The sequence below is a fragment of the Triticum aestivum genome, chromosome 3D, assembly GCF_018294505.1.
Source record: "Triticum aestivum cultivar Chinese Spring chromosome 3D, IWGSC CS RefSeq v2.1, whole genome shotgun sequence".
NCBI lineage: Eukaryota > Viridiplantae > Streptophyta > Magnoliopsida > Poales > Poaceae > Triticum > Triticum aestivum.
This window is the reverse complement of record NC_057802.1, coordinates 421,932,150-421,953,310: the sequence shown is the minus strand read 5'-3', so window position 1 is coordinate 421,953,310 and position 21,161 is coordinate 421,932,150. Positions and strand designations below refer to the sequence as shown.

At 38.9% G+C, this 21,161-nt stretch overlaps 1 protein-coding gene across 5 annotated transcripts; it reads left to right on the top strand.

Moving 5' to 3' along the window:
• Positions 1-20,870, top strand: LOC123079317 (ubiquitin C-terminal hydrolase 13). 5 transcript variants are annotated; one of them, XM_044502066.1, is made up of 32 exons: positions 1-86; positions 313-394; positions 1,372-1,507; positions 1,589-1,746; positions 3,775-4,040; positions 4,147-4,359; positions 4,436-4,544; positions 4,639-4,754; positions 5,771-5,869; positions 6,926-7,035; positions 7,705-7,779; positions 10,439-10,517; positions 10,606-10,752; positions 10,830-10,910; positions 10,994-11,113; positions 12,290-12,412; positions 14,354-14,425; positions 14,581-14,666; positions 14,760-14,868; positions 14,961-15,029; positions 15,105-15,206; positions 16,810-16,865; positions 16,959-17,142; positions 17,224-17,325; positions 17,403-17,474; positions 17,566-17,631; positions 18,190-18,255; positions 18,467-18,541; positions 19,581-19,697; positions 20,098-20,172; positions 20,256-20,330; positions 20,413-20,870. In XM_044502066.1, exons 1-32 carry the CDS (start codon positions 57-59, stop codon positions 20,452-20,454), a joined length of 3,312 nt encoding a protein of 1,103 aa, XP_044358001.1. In that variant the 5' UTR covers positions 1-56; the 3' UTR covers positions 20,455-20,870. The 5 variants fall into 5 exon arrangements, with proteins under 5 accessions (XP_044358001.1, XP_044358002.1, XP_044358004.1 ...); XM_044502067.1 differs by having other exon boundaries at positions 14,354-14,416; positions 20,253-20,330; positions 20,413-20,800; XM_044502069.1 differs by having other exon boundaries at positions 20,397-20,800.
• Positions 20,871-21,161: the final 291 nt, after the last annotated feature.

Here is a 21,161-nt window from a genome sequence, read left to right as displayed (position 1 = left end):
CGATCGCCGACGCGACCCAACCCCGCGGCCGCCCGTAGCGGCCGCCGCCGCCGCACATGACCATGGTGACTCCTCGCGCCCCCGAGGTAAAAGCCCCGAGCGACCTCGCCATTCTCGCCACCCCGCCCGAGTCCGCTCGCTTCGGCCCGGAGTGCGCCGCTGTCTCCTCTAGGGTTTCTGCGATTAGGGGGTTGTTTCGACCTGATTCGATTTGGCGTGGTTTTGTGGGCGGTCTTTCTTGGTGGCGATTTGTTCGGTTCTAGTGTTGTTTAGCTCCCCGTGCTGAACTGTTCGGCTGCCTGTTGTCTGCAGCCGCCGCCGCAGGACCAGGACGAGGAGATGCTTGTGCCACAACAGGAAGTGGAGGTCTTTGAGGGGCCGCAGCCGATGGAAGGTGAGGGTTTTCTGTGCCCCCTGTCTGGTTAATTTCGACTGAAAGTTTGATCTGCTATGCATTATCTGTGGCTTTCATGGTAAAATGTGTTAAATCTTTTCTGCGTGCTACCGTTCCGTCCTTTCCCATTGTCTGTTTGACTGTTAAATGATTTATGGGCACTCCTTTCAGTCTTAGCTTGATGCCAATTTTTTCTTGGTTTGTACTAATATTAGTTTAAGGGTGATTTTACGGCAGGTTATATAGGTCTACATATGTTTGGTCCATGTACTGCTATCGGTGACATGTTCGTTTCAAAGTTGAATTGCCTGTCTGTTACACCCTACAATATCTGTATTACCAGATGAGTTGATATAACCTACATGTTGCATCAATGAACTTCGAGAAAACAAGAAAATGTTGCATCACAAAATCAAAGGAAATTGATTGAGCATCCAGGTTATAACCAAAGAAAATTTTGCATCAATGAACATGATTTTGATTTTGATTGATGTCGATGTGTACATCGTCCTCAATCGTAGCATGCCAATGCTTTATGGGAGGGTATCGCCACAATTTATGCATTCAATTCTGTATGGCTTTAATAGTTTTTGTAGTGCTGGTGTCTGATGTGAAGGCAAAAAACACTAACGTTAAAAGATGAATCCTGAACTTACATTCCAAAACATGTTGGATTTTGTGGTATCCCTTGCGGCTGTACATGTTTTTCCTTTTTCGGTGGGTGACTAGGTGGTAGATGGCTACTGTTATTAGGTCATGGCGGTGATGGCTTTTCTGTTGTAAGTGCATGTTGATTAGCTAACATATGCTAAGCCTTAGTTGGATGCGTAGCCAATTCCACAAAGGCAACTTTTAACATTATTATTGGTGCGTGCTATGTTTCGCTAAATAGTACACAACTGTCAACGGTGGAGAACAAAAAAGTCAGGTTAGGTGTTAATTTCTTCTTCTCTTGTTTACTCTTATTTGGTCTGCAGAATCCATGCCAGCTGTTGACAATGAAAGTTTGCCTGATGCATCAACTTCCAGATTTACATGGAAGATTGAAAGTATATCCAAGCACAGTGGTAGAAAAACCCACTCTGATATTTTTGTGGTTGGGGGTTACAGCTGGTCAGTAAACACAGCTCTTATTGCTACCTTATACATCCATTACTTCTGTGGCTTACTTCTTTTCCTATTACCTCTTTGCAGGCGAGTGTTGGTTTTCCCCACAGGAAACAATGTAAATCACCTTTCAATGTATCTGGATGTTGCTGATGCCAAGTCTTTACCTATTGGCTGGAGTAGGAGTGCCCAATTTAGCCTTGCTGTGATCAACCAATTAGACAGCAAGCACTCAGTAAGAAAAGGTACCTCCTGTTGTTTCTCAACCGACCTTATTGCGTACCTACGTATCTTGAAGTATTAACTTAAGTTTGATTTCGCTAGCAACACAACTGGTATCCGAATTTTTACTACCTCAAATGTTTGTTCATATAGCTATTGTGAAGCACTCCCTCCGTCCCATAATATAAGAGCGTTTTTAACACTACACTAGTGTAAAAAACGCTCTTATATTATGGGACGGAGGGAGTAGATATTGCGTACTCCGTCTTTTCAGAAATGTAGTCCTCCGTGGGAACCCTGGCATCAACGTTTAGAACTTTGACCAAATTATGTGTGCAAGTATGTGAGTTGACCACGAAAATAATGTCATTGAATTTGACAATTTGTTGCGAAGTCCTTCCATAATGTAGTGTGACACTGTTTTTTGCTGGCATAGTACGATAAAAAATCATAGCCCAAGTCTTGCATTGGAGACTGAAAAGTAATAAGCAACTTAGATTTGTCGACAGAGGGAGTATTTATTAAGCTACATGTTCACTTGCCCTTACTTTTTATTGTTGAACAGTATCTATTTGTTTTATGGCATTTTTCACTATTTTTAGCTTGATGCCTTTGAAGTAAAAGCATGACGTATTGCCTTGACGATTGACACATTTCATGCAGTCTATTGCCTGTTATGTACTAGGGTCAAAGTTCAGAAAAAGCACTAGGCGTTAATATGCGTTTGGCCACCTACTTGTGCTTTTCTAGCTTAGGCGCGATTAGGCGTTTTCTACATAATTGTACGGAGAGGGCTACAAGCAGGCAAGCAGCAGACCAACAAAATCAATAGCGTAGCTAGCAGACCAAGTGGCCAACACAGGCAGCAACTAACAATTAGCAGACCAACAGCACACATTAGTAGCATTACAAGTGCACAGATAGGAGCAGCAGCTTGCTGGAGCACACGACAGTAGCAACAGGCGAGCATCGACAGTACCAGAGCAACTAGCATCAGCAACTCGCGAGCAACTCCACTCCACCAGTCCATCTTGCACCAGCAATGAGAGAAACGGAGAGGGAGAGAGGCAGAGAGCTCACAAGGAGGTAGGAGCAGATCGAAGGCGGGGGAGGAGTAGTGCTTGGGAGCGCGAGGTGGACAAGCTCCGGGTCCGGCAACCGACGACGCGAGGCGGAGGAGATCCGAGTCCGGCAGCTGGCGGCGCGAGGAGAAGCTTCAGCTCCGGCAGCTGGCGGTGCGAGGAGAGCAACCTAACCCTAACATTTGGTATTTGCTTGTGTCCCGTGAGGAGATCCCGCTCCTTTTATTGTCTTTGACGCTGCCCCTGCTTGCAGTTTCGCGCCAAATCAGCGCGCCTAATCGCAGCTTTTTGCGCCTAATCGTGCATACGTGCAAAAGGCGCTCCCCCTAGGCGCGCATCACGCCTTTCCGAGCGCGTAGGGCCTAGGCGAGGTGTTAGGCCAGCGCCCGCGTGTAGGCGCGCATAAGCGCACAATTAAGCGCGCTTTTTTGAACTTTGACTAGGGTTAGGTAGAGGCCCCTGCCTTTGGTGGCAAGATATATAAACTATTCTAATGCTTGCTTGATTAATTCCTCATATAGGGTCCTATTTATACAAAATGCCCTAATCTAAGTAACAAATTGTATATCGTCTCTCTTGTTGGTGTAAGACCCAGTCTAACTTGAAAGATAAACTTCCTAACTGAGTGCTTGGTGCTGGGTGGGCCATGTACTATGTGAAACTTCCTAACTGAGATCACGGGGATCCTCTCTGTATCTTGGTGCTGGGTGGGCCATGTACTATATGTTCACAACACTTGCATAATTCTTATTCCACAGCAAAGTGTGCCATACTCCTTAAATTTTCCCCAACCTTAAAAGGAGAATCTCCTGCTGTTTAAAGTTTGCACTGATATTTTTTCTTCACAATTTTCTCTCAGTTGAAAAAACATTTTCTTTTGCTCAATTTTTTAGATTTGAAATGAACTCACATGTTTAGCATATAGTAACTGACACAGTCATTATTTGATGAATTTCCTCCCCCCTGCAGAAGTAACACATACATTTAATTCTCGAGAAAGTGATTGGGGTTTTACGTCCTTTATGCCTTTAATTGATCTATATGATCCTAGTAAAGGTTATATTGTGAACGATCAATGCATCATTGAAGCTGAGGTTGCTGTGCGTAAAATTGTGGATTACTGGAACTACGACTCAAAAAAGGAGACTGGTTATGTTGGTCTCAAGAATCAAGGTGCCACTTGTTACATGAATTCGCTGCTCCAGACACTCTACCATATTCCCTACTTTAGGAAGGTAAGTTGTATTTCTGATTTTTGTTTCCTTTGAAAGTCAAGGCTGTATCTCTAGTTTTTTTGTCGACAATCCATCTGTGGTTCTGATACAAAGAATGATACTGTAGGCTGTGTACCATATGCCTACTGTCGATACACCTTCAGGGAGCATTCCTTTAGCTTTGCAAAGTCTTTTCTACAGACTTCAGCATGGTGACAATAGTATTTCCACAAAAGAGCTGACTAAATCTTTTGGATGGGATTCCTATGAGTCGTTTATGCAGCATGATGTCCAAGAGTTGAATCGGGTTCTATGTGAAAAGCTGGAAGATAAAATGAAGGTTAGGCATTTGCATGCTGATTTTTACATTGAGCAATAACACCCAGTCATTGATGTGCAACTATTCCTTTGTCCAGGGAACTATTGTGGAAGGAACAATACAAAAATTATTTGAAGGTCACCATATGAATTATATTGAGTGCATTGGTGTTGACTACAAATCTACTAGAAAAGAGTCATTCTATGGTAGGTAATAAGTAACAAGGTTAAATCTGGACCTTATTTCTCTAGTGCTCTCTTTGTTGCCATAAGTTCATGCCATATTTATCAAAATTTCCAGATCTCGCACTTGATGTCAAGGGCTGCTCGGATGTTTATGCATCTTTTGATAAGTATGTAGCTGTAGAGATGTTGGATGGTGATAATAAGTATCAATCTGAAAAATACGGCCTGCAGGTTAGTTTGACTTGGCATTTGCTATCCAGAATCTAGAAGACTGTTTAATAAGTTTTTTTTTACTAAATATCAAGGAGCCATGACAATTTGGATGAAATTGTCTTCCTTTTTTGCGCTGGCAAAATCACAGTTCTTTGGATGTTCTCTTAACAACAACTCCTAGGGCAAATGGTCAGAAACCATCCAAATGCCGCATTTAAATGCAGTTGATAGGGTCCCTGACCTGTGAGGCCCACATGTCAGTTCTGATGGGGCAAAGAAACTCAGCAGGAGATGCCATGTCACGCATGCTGAAGTTAACATGTCCGAACCTGGAACGTCCTGGCCACATCATGGGATAGCGAAATGCCCTAATCAGATTCGGGCATGCCCATATCCGCTAGTGACAAGGCACCTCCCGATGAGTTTTTGCCCTGTCAGATCTGACCAGTGGGTCCCATAGGTCAGAAATGTCATGAACTGTGTCGAAATGCTGGATTTTGACAAGCTGTGATTGTTTGCCCCAAAAGTTGTTAAATGAAGAAAATGGCAGAAGTTGTGGTTCTCTGAAACCTTCATCTTGTTGTTTTTGTATAAATTAAAATCTCTTTGTGCAGTTCAATGGATTTTTTGAAGTAGAACTATAATATTCCTTTATCGTGCTAGGAAATTCCTGAGATTCATATTGCCAAACAGCTTGGCAAAGCCCATCTCAGATTGTCTCAATCTGAATAATTATAAGTAAACAAACGCATGATTGCCTGTTCAGGTCCTCCTTAATGCTGTTGTACATGGTTAAATCTTGATTTTGACCGGCGGACCTGTATTCTTTTATTTCTCCTTGGCTGATGATTGGGGTATAAGAGATTGTATATGCATATTTAAGTTCAATATATGGCTGGACTTACTGCTTGATTCTCCAGTATTATTAGGGAAATGCGCTTTGATAATGTTCGTTTTACAGGAAATTGTTTTTACATTATACTTCATGATTGTTTGAGATATTTTAATTTAATACATTTCTTTCCTTTTTTCAGGATGCCAAGAAAGGGATGCTTTTTATTGATTTCCCTCCAGTTCTGCAACTTCAACTGAAGCGGTTTGAATATGATCATGCACGGGATATAATGGTTAAGGTGTGGATTCATTTCTTATGCATTCTCACCATCTTTGTAGGTTTTCTCTGACTTCATTTTCAGTGTGGTGTTTAGTATCACACAAAAAAGGGCACAATAAGTCTACGTAGGCTCTGCACTTAGTAATGTACTATGTTAAATATTCTTTCAGAAAAATCAATGGGAGGGTAACAAGAAATACATTATTCGGTTGTTAGTCTGGTCTATGTGAATTGATCTTTTTTGTAATTTATCCCTCTGGTGGAATTTTTTATCTGTTACTCATCCCATCTAGATCATTTTTGTTTGTGGAATATGGTGAGCTATAATGCTAAACTGCTTGCCCAAGCATTTTGTTTCGTTGCAGTTTAGTTAAGTTTTAACACACTTATTTATCATCAATGTTAGAATAGATACCAAGTCATGGTGCATATAAGCTATTGACATGCCCATTCCCCATAATTGTTTGTTTCACTCATTTCAGTAATACACCAACTGCACATGCAAAGGTATTAGTTATGTGTGTGTATTTTACTTTTAATATTTCCCTTCTGTATTCATACTATCAAGAGGTCCCCACTTGGCCTGGTGCAGTGGTGAAGTACTCCCCACTTGTGCCAATAGGTTCGACGAGGCCTCTCTGCATGCTTGCCCCATATTCCTTCCCCAGACCCCACCTGGTGGGAGCTTCTTGCACTGGGTCTGTCCTTAGTGTTATTCAAGCATTTGGAAGGTTAGGTACCACGTCCTTAGAATCTAAAGCATCAATCAGAGTCAACAAAAGATATTCTGCCATCGGCAAATTGTTTCGTTTACCTATTAGTCTACATATCTACTAATGTGCTTGACGTAGAGATAGTTTTTGATATCTCGAACAATTTAAGGTGGGTAATTCTTATATTCAGTTCAGTATTAGTGATCAATAGTCTGCCGGTGATTTTAATGTTCTTTGATTAGTATTTGAAAAACCAGGGTTGCTGAAGGCTGGGTGTGTTTATTTTTTGTCAAGTACTTTCTCATGCATATGTTATTGGTTTTGTTTTAGCGTTTACATTAAGTCCTACTCTGACAATGTAGATAAACGACCGTTATGAGTTCCCACTTCAGTTGGATCTTGACAGAGATGACGGGAAATATCTCTCTCCAGAAGCTGATAGGAGTGTGCGCAACCTCTATACTCTTCACAGGTAATAGTTTAATAGGTTTTTTGTGCATTTCTGTTATGCCATATTTAGTGTCGCATAGGTGGTTAATTATTTAACAGTTAATATTTACGTGCTGCAAATGTTAATTTTGCCCAGTTAATTTCTTAGCAATTACATTGTTCACACACTATGCATGTGTTGTTACTTCATTATTCATCCCTGTCAGTTTGTACTACCTCCTTTCTGGTTTAAAAGGCCCACACGTGTACCTAGATTGATAATTTGATCAACGTAACCCGAGTCTTATATCACAAAAATTATACCGAAACTTCAAATGATACATTTTCTAATGTTTTAACTTTTATGACATAAAATTTGTATTATATTGGTTGAATTGCTGCTCTAGGGATATGTGGGCCTTTTAAACCGGAAAGGATGTAGTAGCAGTGAATGAACTAACGTGGTGCAAATACAGTCTATTTATTTTAGAATATTATTAGCACACACTGCCATTGTCCTCCATTTTATCTTAGTTTGCTGTCTTGAGGGCATAAACTTTTCATGATGCATATTGGATTGCACTTTTCCAGCGACAACCTTTTGGATTATTATGTATATAAATGTTGCAATTTCAGCCTGTACTAGTGTACTGGGACATGGTCTGGAGTTTGTCTTGTTGACTTTGAACCTTATGTCTTTTCTTGAATGCAGTGTGCTAGTTCACAGTGGTGGAGTTAGTGGTGGACACTACTATGCCTTCATCCGCCCTACCCTTTCTAATCAATGGTATGGTTCGATTGTAAATAGTAGATGCTTTCTTATGGGCAGACTTATTGGATATGGTTATTTGGTACTCAATTAATTTTTCAATTTAATCCTCATGTGAGAAAATGATTCGAGTGAAAACATTATGATCAAAATTGTGTACCTAGTATGTGCTTTTGATCTTCTTTGGGGGACTGTATGCTAATCTATTACCTACTAATAAAGGGAGGTAATATTCTTGGTCCGTCATAAAGTTTTGCAAAAAAAACCTGACCTTCTTATTATTCAATCCGCAATCCGCACGCAGCCCATTGAGAGCAGCGAAAAAAATATTGCCATGATTGAGGTTTGAACGCACGACCTACACAGTCGTAGCGAAGGCCACAACCAACTCACCTAGCTTCTTCTGCTAGAAAACGTGATCCTACCCAATAAAATAGTCCCACCTCGCTCTTTTGCTTAAAATCTCACCGGTTTATATACGCATGCAAGTTGTCGTAGAATCAACCAGCTGCCCCAAGAATTAACAAACGAAGGTTGAGGTGTTGGCCCTACATATCCTGGGGAAAGGAAGAAATTAAAACTCTACAAATAAGTTGGTGTGCGGTTGCATGTGACAAATAAGAAAGGGAGTTAAGCCAAGCATGCTCCTGGGAACAGGAGCGGCTAATTAAGTCAAGTATGCGGCATGGCCAATCAAAGAGGCACATGCATTAAGAAGCGACACCTAACAGTACAAAGGAAGGAACGTAACTGCTACCCCTTGACCCAATAAATTCGAAATAAGGGATTATGTTGTTCCGCTCTCAAATTGATGGTTAAAGAAAGTGCACAAAAATTAATCCTTCCGGAGTCAGAGTCCAACTGTTTCTATTAATCAAATTTTGCAAGAGAAAAGCTAAAGGGTTAATTGAGCAGTTTTTGTTCATTTGCAACTTTTCTAGACTTTAGCATACGACTTTGCCGTCGTCAGTTGACCGTTTGGATGTTGTCGTGCCATATTGGTAGACGTTTATATGGACACACTAATTTTCTCTCCTGTTGCAACGCACGGGCATATGTGCTAGTAGCTTTAAAAGTTGATACGGGCCTTAGTTCATCTTTGGAAATTAGTCATAGTTGCGAGGACGTTGGTTCTTGTCCTTCTGTGTAGGGGCCATTTCCAGGCTGTGGGTGACAATTACATCAGCGAAGTTTGATAGTTATATATGAAATGAGAGATGGAGAATCACTCCATCTTATAAAAGGAGTTCCCACCTTGGATTACGAGTCAGGACTAGTCAATAGACTAGGCTATGAGTCTCAACTCCAGGGCTGACTTCACTTCAGTGTCAACTAGTCTATGAGTCGCAACTTCAGTGTCGATATTGTCAATTAGTCACGCTTAGTCTATGAGTCTCAACCTCGGAACGACTCGTCGACTTGTAAACCTTTCCACTAATAGACTATCTGTAAGTAACTACCATGGAAGCCTTATAAATAAATGTTCTGATATTAGCTTAATGATCAACCTCTTAAGTTCTAACTGCTCCCGTGGTTGCTTGATGTTGCTCCACCATCACCCTGTGTTGTACTGATATAGTCACAAGCTCATTGTTGCCTGGAACCACACTGGCCATTGGACTTGTGGCAAAAAGGCTCCATAGTGTTGATTTCTATGAGAAAAAGCATTGTTCTTCTTCCTTTTCATCAAGATATAAACCTTCTCCCACATTATTTATCCTAAAAGGAACTTAATGTTTGCTATGGTTTTAAAGTTGTTGCTATAATTTGAACTACTTTTGATCAATTGTTATGTGTCTTTTAAGGCGTTGCCTCGCACCACACCTTACGCCCTTGAAAGGTGAAAAAGCATTGTTCTTCTTCCTTTTCATCAAGATATAAACCTTCTCCCACAATATTTATCCTAAAAAGAACTTAATGTTTGCTATGGTTTTAAAGTTGTTGCTGTAATTTGAACTACTTTTGATCAATTGTTATGTCTCTTTAAGGCGTTGCCTCGCACCACACCTTACACCCTTGAAAGGTGAAAAGGGGTGGGCTGACTCGCATTGCCTTACCAGCGCCACGCTGTTGGCTTTTGTAGGTTTACTCAATTTGTTTGGAAGAATTAAAATAGAGTATTAAAAAAATATGGACCTTCAAATCGCCTTGACTTGCCGCCTGAAACGTCATGGTGTTAGCTTTTGCATTTCGCATTTGTAAGGCAAACGGATTTGATTTGTGTACTACTAACACTGACCTTTGTCTGTTGCATGCCACTACAATCGTTCTGTTGTATCATCTGTCGCAGTGCATTTCTAATTAATATGTAAATAGCCACATAGCTACTAAAACTGACCTTTGTCTTATCATCTGTCACATTGCATTTCTAATTAATAATATCTAAATAGTCACATAGTCACCCTCTTTTATATATTCTTAGGAATAGTCACTATGTATTGCCATCACTGAATGCTATTTGATAAGGACCATGTTTGCTGATATTTTTGGATACCCAGAACCTCAGAATGGGGAACTTTGGATTAGTTAACTTACTGCGAAGATGTGCTTGTTGCCTGATTGCTTTGTTGCTATAAAGCCCTCTTTCCCTATAGTCTCTTTATATGTTTCAGCACTACATTGGACAATCACAAGTGGATTGTGTGCAATTCATTGACTTTACAAATTTGCAATGTAGGTACAAGTTCGATGATGAACGAGTGACAAAAGAAGACCTGAAACGGGCGTTGGAGGAGCAGTATGGTGGCGAGGAAGAGGTAATATCCATTTGGAAATATTGAAACGTTTCATGTTGGCCATTGCTAAATTTTCTTACTGCAAATGCTGTTTGTTTCTTGGTTACAGCTCCCCCATACTAATCCTGGACTGAATATGAACCCACTTAAATTTACCAAGTATTCAAATGCTTACATGCTTGTGTACATACGTGAAAGTGACAAAGAGAAAATTGTTTGTGATTTGGAAGAGACAGACATCAATGAAGACCTTAAGGTAGTATTCTCATTATTTTTCATTTTTGCCTTTTGATGTCATAGAGTTCATTTCAACATCGTGTAAATTCTTCTCAGACTAGGCTAAGAAAGGAAGACGAAGACAAAGAGAACAAGAAAAAAGAGAAAGCTGAGGCTCACATGTTCACCACATTTAAGGTTTCTCTTTATATCGTTATCTGACTGGGATTGTGATTCTGATTGCTGTTCTCACTTGGTTCTTCATTTGAACAATTACCCAGGTGGCCAGAGATCATGATTTGGCAGCACAAATTGGACGAGACTTGTTTTTTGATCTCGTGGATTATGAAAAAATTCATCCTATCCGTGTACTTAAAGACATGCCATTCAACCAGGTTAAGGTAATTATTCTCACTGAATAGCCATGTTGCTCTGGATATGAAGATATTTTGTAAATTAAATATGTGTGCTCTTTGCATATAGTCATGATTCCCAACTGCAGAATTTCTGATGCCCTTTTAAGTTGTACTTGCGTGCTGTTTTTTTCCTTTTGTTTCAAGCATTTGTAATAGTTAGACTGGCGTCATTGAATATAATTATTCACTTTTGGCATTATAGGAATGGTACAGTAATTGCTGCTACTTTGCTGACTGGGTACCTAAAACAGTTTTTTTCCTTTCCTTTCTTCTGTTTCAAGCATTTGTAATAGTTAGACTGGAGTCATTGAATATAATTCTTCACTTTTGGCATTATAGGAATGGTACAGTAATTTTTGCTGCTACTTTGTTGATTGGGTAACTAAAACAGTTATTTATTTGATTTGGTTAACTAAATAAATTTTTTATCCACTGCACTGGTTACCATAGTAAATGCTTTCGATGAATGTGTGTGTGCAGTGAGTTTACTAAAATGAAAATTTGTGTGTGCATACATAGGTCGCATATTACTCCCTCCGGACCGGTTTACAAGTCTCCCCTTTATTTTGAGCTTAACTTTGACCATAGATTTAGAAAAAGTATAATTTATTTGCCACAAAAAAGTATATAGTTGGAAACTTTTTTTTGAATGTGAATCCTGTGGTATCGTTTTTCTAGTGTTTCTTCTCTGTATGTATGTGTATAGTTGAAATTTGTGCTTCCGTTTACTGTTTTGTGTGTGGGATTGGAATAAAGCTGTAATATATTAAACAATGCTTATTGTTTAAGTCTCCCCTTTATTTTGAGCTTAACTTTGATCATCGATTTAGAAAAAGTATAATTTATTTGCCACAAAAAGTATATAATTGGAAACTTTTTCTTGAATGTGAATCCTGTGATATTGTTTTTCTAGTGTTTCTTCTTCTTTGTATGTATGTGTATAGTTGAAATTTCCGTTTACTGTTTTGTGTGTGGGATTGGAATAAAGCTGTAATATATTAAACAATGCTTATTGGGAATTGAATAATGGTTTAGTTGACTTTGGTTGCAACAATCATATTGTTGGGCATCCACTTTTTAACCGATCTTAGTTTTTCTTGTTTGCATTTAACTACAATGCCAAAGGATGTGTGTATTGGTTTAATGAATATTACTTGACAGGAGGAGTTCTCGAAAGAATTTGGTATCCCCGTCCACTCCCAGAGATTTTGGTGGTGGTCTAAGCGGCAGAACAACACCTACAGGCCCACTCGGCCATTAACTCAACAGGAGGAATCATATACTGTAAGTGAATATTGACATATATTAATTGTTTGCTTAAACTTTGCTTGACAGTGGTTGTGTTTGGTTCCTGCACTTTTGGTAACATGATGTTGAAATCTATCTGTCATTGTGAGTTTTTTTATGTACTGGGATTTGTTTAATACATAAGGAAAAATTCTCATTGGTTTGTGAGACTGGTCTTTGGTACTTCGTTTAGGTGACTGCTGTTAGATTTTTCTGCATGAAATATACTCCAGGTGACTGATGTTGGATTTTTCTGCACAAAGTATGCTCCAGGGTTCAGTTCAGTGTCATGTAGTAACGCATCGGTATACTTGTACAAGTATGGCAATACAACATTTCTCAAATGTATAAAAGAATAATAATACTCCCTCCGATCCATATTAATTGTCGCTGATAATCAGGATCGGAGGGATCCATATTAATTGTCGCTGATAATCAGGATCGGAGGGAGTAACTATTTTATGCTTCACAACTTGTCCAAATTATAAAAGCTGGACATCTCGTTTTCTCCTGTTGTCGTATCTTTTCCTTCTATTCTTCCGAATATCTTATCTCAGACACTTAGACCAAATGATCTTCTTCACGCACATTCCTTTTGATTTCTCATTGGTTCCGGTGCAATAAAGCATGTAGGCAGCAGGCGAGGAGGGGACAACATGCAGCTTCTAGTTCCTCTGATCTGTTATTTAAAAAATTGGCTGCAGAATCTCCTCCATCTCTCTTATCAATTTCACAGTGCCAACTGGGTAACCATACCAATATACAGTCGCGTTGGGGTGTAGCCTTTTATCTTTTCCTGTAAATAAAAATGTTATTCCTGCACTCCGAGGTACGTGCTGGAGCTGCACTTGTGCGAGTTATCCTATGTGTTCCTTACTACTGCTATACTGCTTGACAAAATTACCAGCACATCAGTGGTGCCATGTAATTGTCCTTGTTAGCCTTGTACCATTATCTCCATTGTTCAAGGAAGCGTTTTTAAGCGACGCTTAAGCACTGAGCAATGGCAAAACACTTCGCTTTGTCCCTAAGTGGTATATTAAGCTTTTTTGTTGTTTTTTTGGCTGTTTTTGAATTACTTCTGTAGTTCTGCTTGGCTGCTTGCGCAATAATGGCAATATGCCATTTTACCTCATTGCTTTATTAGGGTCTGTTTGGGAAGCATTTACTTCAGATTCTGGGCACATGATCTCTATTAGACTATGTCTATTTGAACTGAACTGCATTTTAGTTGTTATTTTGCTTGCTGTGTGAACCTGATGTATACTCCCTCCGTCCCAAATTACTTGTCTTAGAATTGTCTAGATATGGATGTATCTAGACACGTGTCTAGATACATCCATATCTAGACAATTCTAAGACAAGTAATTTGGGACGGACGTAATGTTTGGTATGGTGTGAACTGCATTTTAGATGATATATTTCAATTACGTATGTGCTATGTTTCCCATTTTCCTGTGCATATTATTCAAAAACAGTCAAATTCTGGCCAATTTTAAAAAAACAATTAAGCTGTGCTCAAGCGCTCATTGCTCTAAGCTGTGGCCTTCAGCTTTGCTTATGCTTTCTGTTTTTTTTTGAACATTAATCATCTCACCCCCAGTCAACAGTATTAGCTAAGTGCAAAGTTGAAATGATTAAGTGAGCCCAAGTAAATCTCTGACTTTAGGTACAGACACTTAGACATGAACCTTTTCAAACAATTAACATGTGGCCATCACATTAAATGTTTGTCTCCTAGTTGTGTGTGTCTTGAGTTCCCATTTATTCCTATGAAGCCATGTGTTTCCTGCCTTGGTCTGCCTAATTGGTGATCGAGCGCTGCGGTGCTAATTTTGCTGCCTGACTGGCGCCTTCATGGACATTGGCATCTATTTATTATATGCATCACTATTAGTTTTCTTGATTCACACTTAAATAATTCGATTTTTTTTTCAGGTTGGACAGCTTAAAGATGCAGCAATTCGAATGAACAGTTCTGAATTGAGGTTGTACTTGGAGGTTGTACAGGTTAATATTATGAACAGCTTTTTATACTCAGTTTAGCTTTTTTATATAGTTCATCTACTCAACTGCAGTGTGCCATCTGTAGCTAAGGTGCATTGGTCTTGTTTACTGGTGTGCCATCTGGTGTGCCATCTAATATTTGCTTGTGACACTTGCAGGAGAATCATTTGACTCTTGCTTCGAGGACAAAGGATGATATTTTGCTTTTCTTCAAGCTCTATGACCCTGAAAAAGAAGAACTAAGGTTGCTTCTTTCTCCAGCTTGACATTTTATTATTATGTAATCGTCTGGCAACACTGAATATGTCTAATATTATCCCCTGCGATTATGAAACAGATATGTTGGGAATCTTCTCTTGAAAGCATCAAGTAAGCCATCTGATATAGTGCCAAAATTGAACGAGATAGCAGGATTTCAGCACGATGAAGACATTGAGTTGTACGAGGTTTGTTTTGACGTCATTCGAATTGGGGTTGAGTTCTTCCCGTTTAAAAAAAGTTTTGGTAGCACAATGACATTTTACTTGTACCTCTGTAGGAAATAAAATTTGAGCCAAATATTATGTGTGAACCAGTTGACTGTGATGTTTCCTTCAGTTTAAACCAGGTTTGTGCCATTAAAGTTATGCTTAATATTTATCATTGTCTGTATTACTTATGGCATGTTTTTTGCTGCTTTCAGATTGCAGATGGAGACATATTGTGCTACCAAAAACGTTGTTCTCTGGACCAACACCGACATCCCAATGTATCTTCTTTCTTTGAATATGTCCATAATAGACAGGTAAATTTGTCTGGCTCTTGGACTCCTTTTTTCCCCTTGCAATACCTTGCCGTGCTTTAATATTTCGTAGTTCATGCTCGTGATACTTAAATTCCTGTGTCCTTTTTGGCCACGTGCCTTTATCAATCATTAAAGCTAGAGATCTTACATGTTACGGCCTCTGTATCTGTTTGAGCACCTAATCTGCTAGCAATGATTGGTCCATGATTTGTCCCAACTCTTTTTCTATGGTTGGTTAGATTGTTGGCATGATTCAGTTGCCAAAAAATGATTGTTAACATGGTGTTTTTGTTTGCGTAAAACTGCTTGAAGGCTGAAGTATGTGTTGCTTCATGGAGCTAGTGCTTCAATTGTAGCATTATGCTATGTCTTAATCTATGTGTGAAAGAAGTTACCGACCATGCCCTGTGCAAAGTGATGTTTTCTTGGGTTGGCATGCATGCATTTGTTGGTGTGTGATGTATGTTTGGGTTTGACTGCTAATTTAATATATTTTACCTGCTTGTCAAACGAAAGTAGAGCATTATGCTTTCAATTGCATGCTGGTTCTGAGGAGTAAAACCAGATTGTAAAATCACTGTCAATTATGAACGGTAGATATATCATTTGATGAAAGTACTTAAACTCTGTTGACTTAAGCCTACTACTGAGCTCAAATTTGGTGATATGTTGTCGAAGTAGAGTGCTTAATTCATAATAGGAGAATATTTTGTATATGCCATAATTTCATGAAAGCCGTATGATCTGATACGGGTTATAGTTTGAGGTTTATCTTGATTTGGAAGTGTCTGTTTGTGTTAATACATTTCTGATGTCCTGACAGAAACGGTCAGTACACCAATGTTTGTCTCTACATCAGTTTAGCTTGTTAATATTTGTTGTCATTTTGAATTTAAGCTCTTTTGCTATTATAAATTTTAATGCATATGTTTTTTTAGTAAAAGATCATTAGCACGATAGCTTTTTTTGTGCAGGACCTATATTAAGTAGGAAGTAGACATTGTTCCCCACATTGCAAAACAGATGGTGCTTTTCTGTGCAGGGTGATACTGTAGAATAAGTTCCTTGTCACAAAATAGATGACATTTTGTTTTATCAAGCTAGTCCTTCAAACTTCTCCCTTCATTAATATTAATCATACTATTTATTATGATTCGTAGTAGAGCAGACGAGATGAAAATTAAGTTTTTAATCTAGTTGTTCAGGGAAGATAGGTGATTCGTAATTCTGTGTGATCTCTTAATTTGTGTGCCACTTTTAGTTGTGTGCTAGAAGGGGAGCCTTGGCGCAGTGGTAAAAGGGGTTGCCTTGTGACCATGAGGTCACGGGTTCATGTCCTTGAAACAGCCTCTTACAGAAATGTAGGGAAAGGCTGCGTACAATAGACCCAAAGTGGCCGGACCCTTCCCCGGACCCTGCGCAAGCAGGAGCTACATGCACCGGGCTGTCCTTTTAGTTGTGTGCTAGTCTGGTGTTTGATGTTCCTTCAATAGTCATTGTCATATATACGTGAGGCAGTTTTACTTTTTTTCAAAAGCTTATTTTTACAGTTGTTGTCTAATGGTTGTTTTTACTGAAATTTTTTGATTGCTGCTATCTATAGGTTGTGCACTTCAGATTGCTTGAAAAGCCAAAACAAGACGACTTCTCTCTAGAACTGTATGTGTCAGGAATCTCTGAACCTTCATAACACATTGACAGTTTTCTTTCATAAATAAGCACTGATAACTGCTTTTACTTTCATACTTGTAGATCAAAACGTTCCACATATGATGATGTTGTTGAGAAAGTTGCACAACATCTTGGTATGGATGATCCTTCAAAACTCCGCCTTACTCAGCACATCCCTCATTTACAGCAACCGAAACATCAATACATCAAGTATAGAAGTATTGATCATCTTTCGGACATGTTACTTTTACGTAACCCCAATCAGGTCAGGCACCCTTTTTTTTCATGTTTTCCTATTTATTTACTACATTGCATGGGATTACTTGAGCTTCCTTTTTTCTTGCAGATGTCTGACATTTTATATTATGAAATACTGGACATTCCTTTGCCAGAACTGCAAGGTCTGATAACATTGAGAGTTGCTTTTCACCAAGCTACACCTAATGAGGTAGTTTGCACCAAATTTTGTGCTTATAGCCGCTTTTATGTGTCTAAACATGTCCTGCAATAACCTTTGTTTATCAGGTGCTGTTTCACATTATACGATTGCCAAAGGGTAGCACTTATTCTGATTTGATCGACGACTTAAAATCAAAGGTGAATTTACTGTAAATACTGTTAGTTTCTTGAAAGGGTTTTTATGTTCTGCCAAATTGATCTTGAATTTTTCTATTTTTCCTTTTCTTAGGTTCAGCTATCTCGAAGTGATGCTGAGCTTAGGCTATTTCAGGTCAACAATAACAAGATATGGAAGGTACTTGTTATTTCTGTTGCGCCATGGAAGTTATCATTCCTCTAGACTAGATTTTTATAATGTATGGTCATATTCAGTTGTTTATTTACTATTGAAATGTTGGTTTGGAAACAGTAGAGTTGTATTATCACGAAAGTCAACTTGTACCATGATGCATGTCTTCAGTTTAGTAGGTTGCAATGGCTGAAATATGGTACACCCTTATAGACGAATGCGCTGACTGTGACAGTATGCTGGTAGGAATTAGGAAGGCAGTGCACTAGTCCTTGCCTGGGTGGTACTACACCATGATGGGGCTACAAACCCCACTTCTTTTGCAGTCCGTGCAATAAAAAAAATCAAATATAAATTGTAACCATGGATATCCATCTGTAAAGAATGTGGTTTTGGCTGTCTGCAAGGAAAGTACAAATCTTGTCATGGTTCGTGATTTCATTTTACTTCTTTAAAGTTCCGTCTCTCTTTTATGAATCCAGTCTCATTAAGATGATGCACATACTTCACAAATAATCCAGTTAACCTTTGTATGCATTATCAGTCATTTGCCTTATTTTTCAGGTGTACCTGCCTACTGAGAAAATAGATGCAGTTCATGATCCAAATGTACCTCTTCATGTTGAGGAGGTATGCACCATAAACACAAATGCTGTTTACAGTCTCCTAGAAGCTCTAAAGGCTTAACCTCAGGCCATTTACTCCTATTACAGATCCATTGTTTTCTTGCTTTGGTTTTATTAAGGAGTGACTTGGTCCATGTTCATCTCATTTATTATATGCACTTCATGTAATTACCTGGTGTCTTTTCTCTCCAGTTTCCTAATTTTTTTATTGTCAGATTCCTGAAGTAGAGAAAAGTGCCGGTCCGCGAGACCGTTTGGTTCATGTCGTCCACTTCTTCAAAGATAACCAGGTATTATCGTTTTTATGCATCTATGTAGTCCTAAACCGTTGATGTTTCATGTACGGATATGGATTCCTTATATAGTTTTGAATCCTCAGGATGCTTCAAGCTCCTTTGAAGCTAACGTACAGAACATAGTGATCTATAAAAGTACTGGTAATTAGTAGTTGCCATGATTGAGGAGATGTGCTCTGACTGATTTACTTGAGCAAACCTATGCTGAAAAAGTTTATGTACTGAGGAGCAACATGATCATGGCTGCTCTGCAATTGTCACTCGCTCAGGCATGTTAATGTGCTAGCTTCAACTTGCATGCCTTTGCCTCTTCAGAGCTTTGGGCTTAGAAAAATCTGTTAAAAGTCGTCGTCTTGTATATGCCTAAGAAACTGGTGGGCTCTGTGCAGTATTGTTATGTCATACAGATTTAAAATTTTGATGTAAAAAATATCAGTGTGTTAGATTCAACTTATTCAGAATAGGCTTGGTCTGTTGAAATAGCTAGCTTTGGGCTTGTACGAATAATCCATCAAAACTTGTCTTGTGTAGGCACAAAAAGTTGTTGGGCTGTTGTTGTGTCATACGTTTATAACTCATTTCGTTTGATATTTGAATTTTTTTGCTGAGTTTCGTCGATTTGAAATTAAACAGCTGGATATAATAGTTTGGAGTGTTGTGCAGTCTTAACACATGAATGCCGAAACAGTCACATCAGCTTGACAGTCCTAGTGGTGTGTACCTTTTATCCCTTTGTGCGGACGCTGTGGAAATTCCGTTTCATTGCACACCAATAAATTGTTTCATTTCCATGTGCTTGCAAATTTGCGGCTGGGTTCCACTAGAGCATGACCCTAACAGGTTCTCAAAGCAAAAGCAGAAAGCAAAAACAAGAAACAATGACAGCTCCAACATCTATTTGCCCTTATCATAGCATTTCTGGCCTTTTCTATTGTTTGGTATCTTGGTCTTCTACTCTTTTTGCACACTGTCAGAGAGAAGCAATAATACTTTGTATGCTATTGTTGCTGAATCAGTCACTTCATCTTTGCAGCACATTCAATACTATGGACTGCCATTCTTCTTCCTTATTCGTGAGGGTGAGGCTTTGTCAGATATCAAAGTGCGCATTCAAAAGAAATTTGAGGTTCCAGACGAGCAGTTTCTTAAGGTGTGGTCTTGGCCTTCTATTTTTTGTATAATGTAATTTTCTGCAAAAAAATCTATCCTTTTCACTGCTATTATAAACAGTCCCTGGGCATAGCTAATGTACTGACTGCCATTTACTAGGTCCATTCCTTTATTCTGCCGAATATATCATCTGAAAATCAGTGTTGAAATAGGCTTTGTCATTATAGGTGTGCGATCTACTCCCTCCGTCCCAAAATATAAGATAATTTTTGACATTATCAGTGTAAAAAATGATCTTATATTTTGGGACAGAGGGAGTAAATTGTAAAAATAGGTATATCTTGGTTCAGTTAGAGGAATATTGGATGCGCTTTTGTTAGTGTTTTCCTGTTTATGTTGCATCTTGTTGCCGTATCTGATTTTATGTTGTTTTGTCTCAGTGGAAATTTGCTTATGTTGCCTACAATCGCCCGGATTACCTTCAAGATTCAGATATTGTGTTGAGCCGATTCCAGGTGGAGTACATTTTGTTTTTTTGGATGTTTGACAGAAAATATGCCTTTATTCAAACTTTTCTTGCTGGTATTTCTTTCAGCAGAAAAACATTTATGGACCATGGGAACAATCCCTAGGACTGGAGCACTCAGACATGCCCACCAAAAGGGCCAATCAGGTATTTAACTATAAAGACTGCCAACACATAACAGATATGTTAGTTGCTGTATTATTCTCAAAGTAGGTCTAAACAACTGCAGAATCGCCATTCTTTTGAAAAGCCGGTGAAGATCTACAACTAAAGATGCCGATATTTTCAGTTCTGACCTGACGGTTTCTCTAAACGAATGGGCAAGAACACCAATGTTATTTACGCACACCCTGCAGATGAAGTGGCGGCAAAATCCATGACCATGATGTGCTTTTGACCCGGTAGTTATACAGATGTAGTACCGGCTGTTGAGAGGGTGCTGTGCTGAGTTATTATTTGTTTGGAGGGGACGTTGCATACAGCGGATGTATTGTGGCTTGTCGAAAGGAAATTAACATTTGGTTGGCTGTACAGTGATTGATAGAACTTTTTTGCTTAGATCAATTTAACTTTGTAAGCTGTGTATTTTGCAGTGAATTTTTGCACTCGGTTGATTCTGTGGTCGTTGCCTTAGCTATAAAATATTCTGTGCGACTCGTCCAAATACCAATCTTCTTTAAAACCCAAGGTTTAATCTTTTGGTTGCTTTGTTGCCAGATCTGAGCTATTGCTTCTATTATTAAAGTACATGCAGCTAAAAACAAAATAATAAGACGTCATTCTAATTTATAACTACTCCCTCCGTTCCTAAATATAAGTCTTTCTAGAGATTTTAACAAGTGACTACATATGGAGCAAAATGAATGAATGTTAAATATGTCTACGCATATCCGTATGTTGTAGTCCATTTGAAATGTCTAAAAAAGGATTTATATTTAGAAACGGGGGAGTACCTTCTTGTGCTAATGCAACATGCCT

Bases quoted from the DNA above. Each gene is read 5' to 3' on its own strand.
- LOC123079317 (XM_044502065.1), top strand. From the start codon at position 57: ATGACCATGGTGACTCCTCGCGCCCCCGAG. The intron at 4,755-5,770 runs GTTAGTTTGACT...TCCTTTTTTCAG, and splicing joins CTGAAAAATACGGCCTGCAG to GATGCCAAGAAAGGGATGCT. The intron at 16,866-16,958 runs GTATGTGTCAGG...TCATACTTGTAG, and splicing joins GACGACTTCTCTCTAGAACT to ATCAAAACGTTCCACATATG.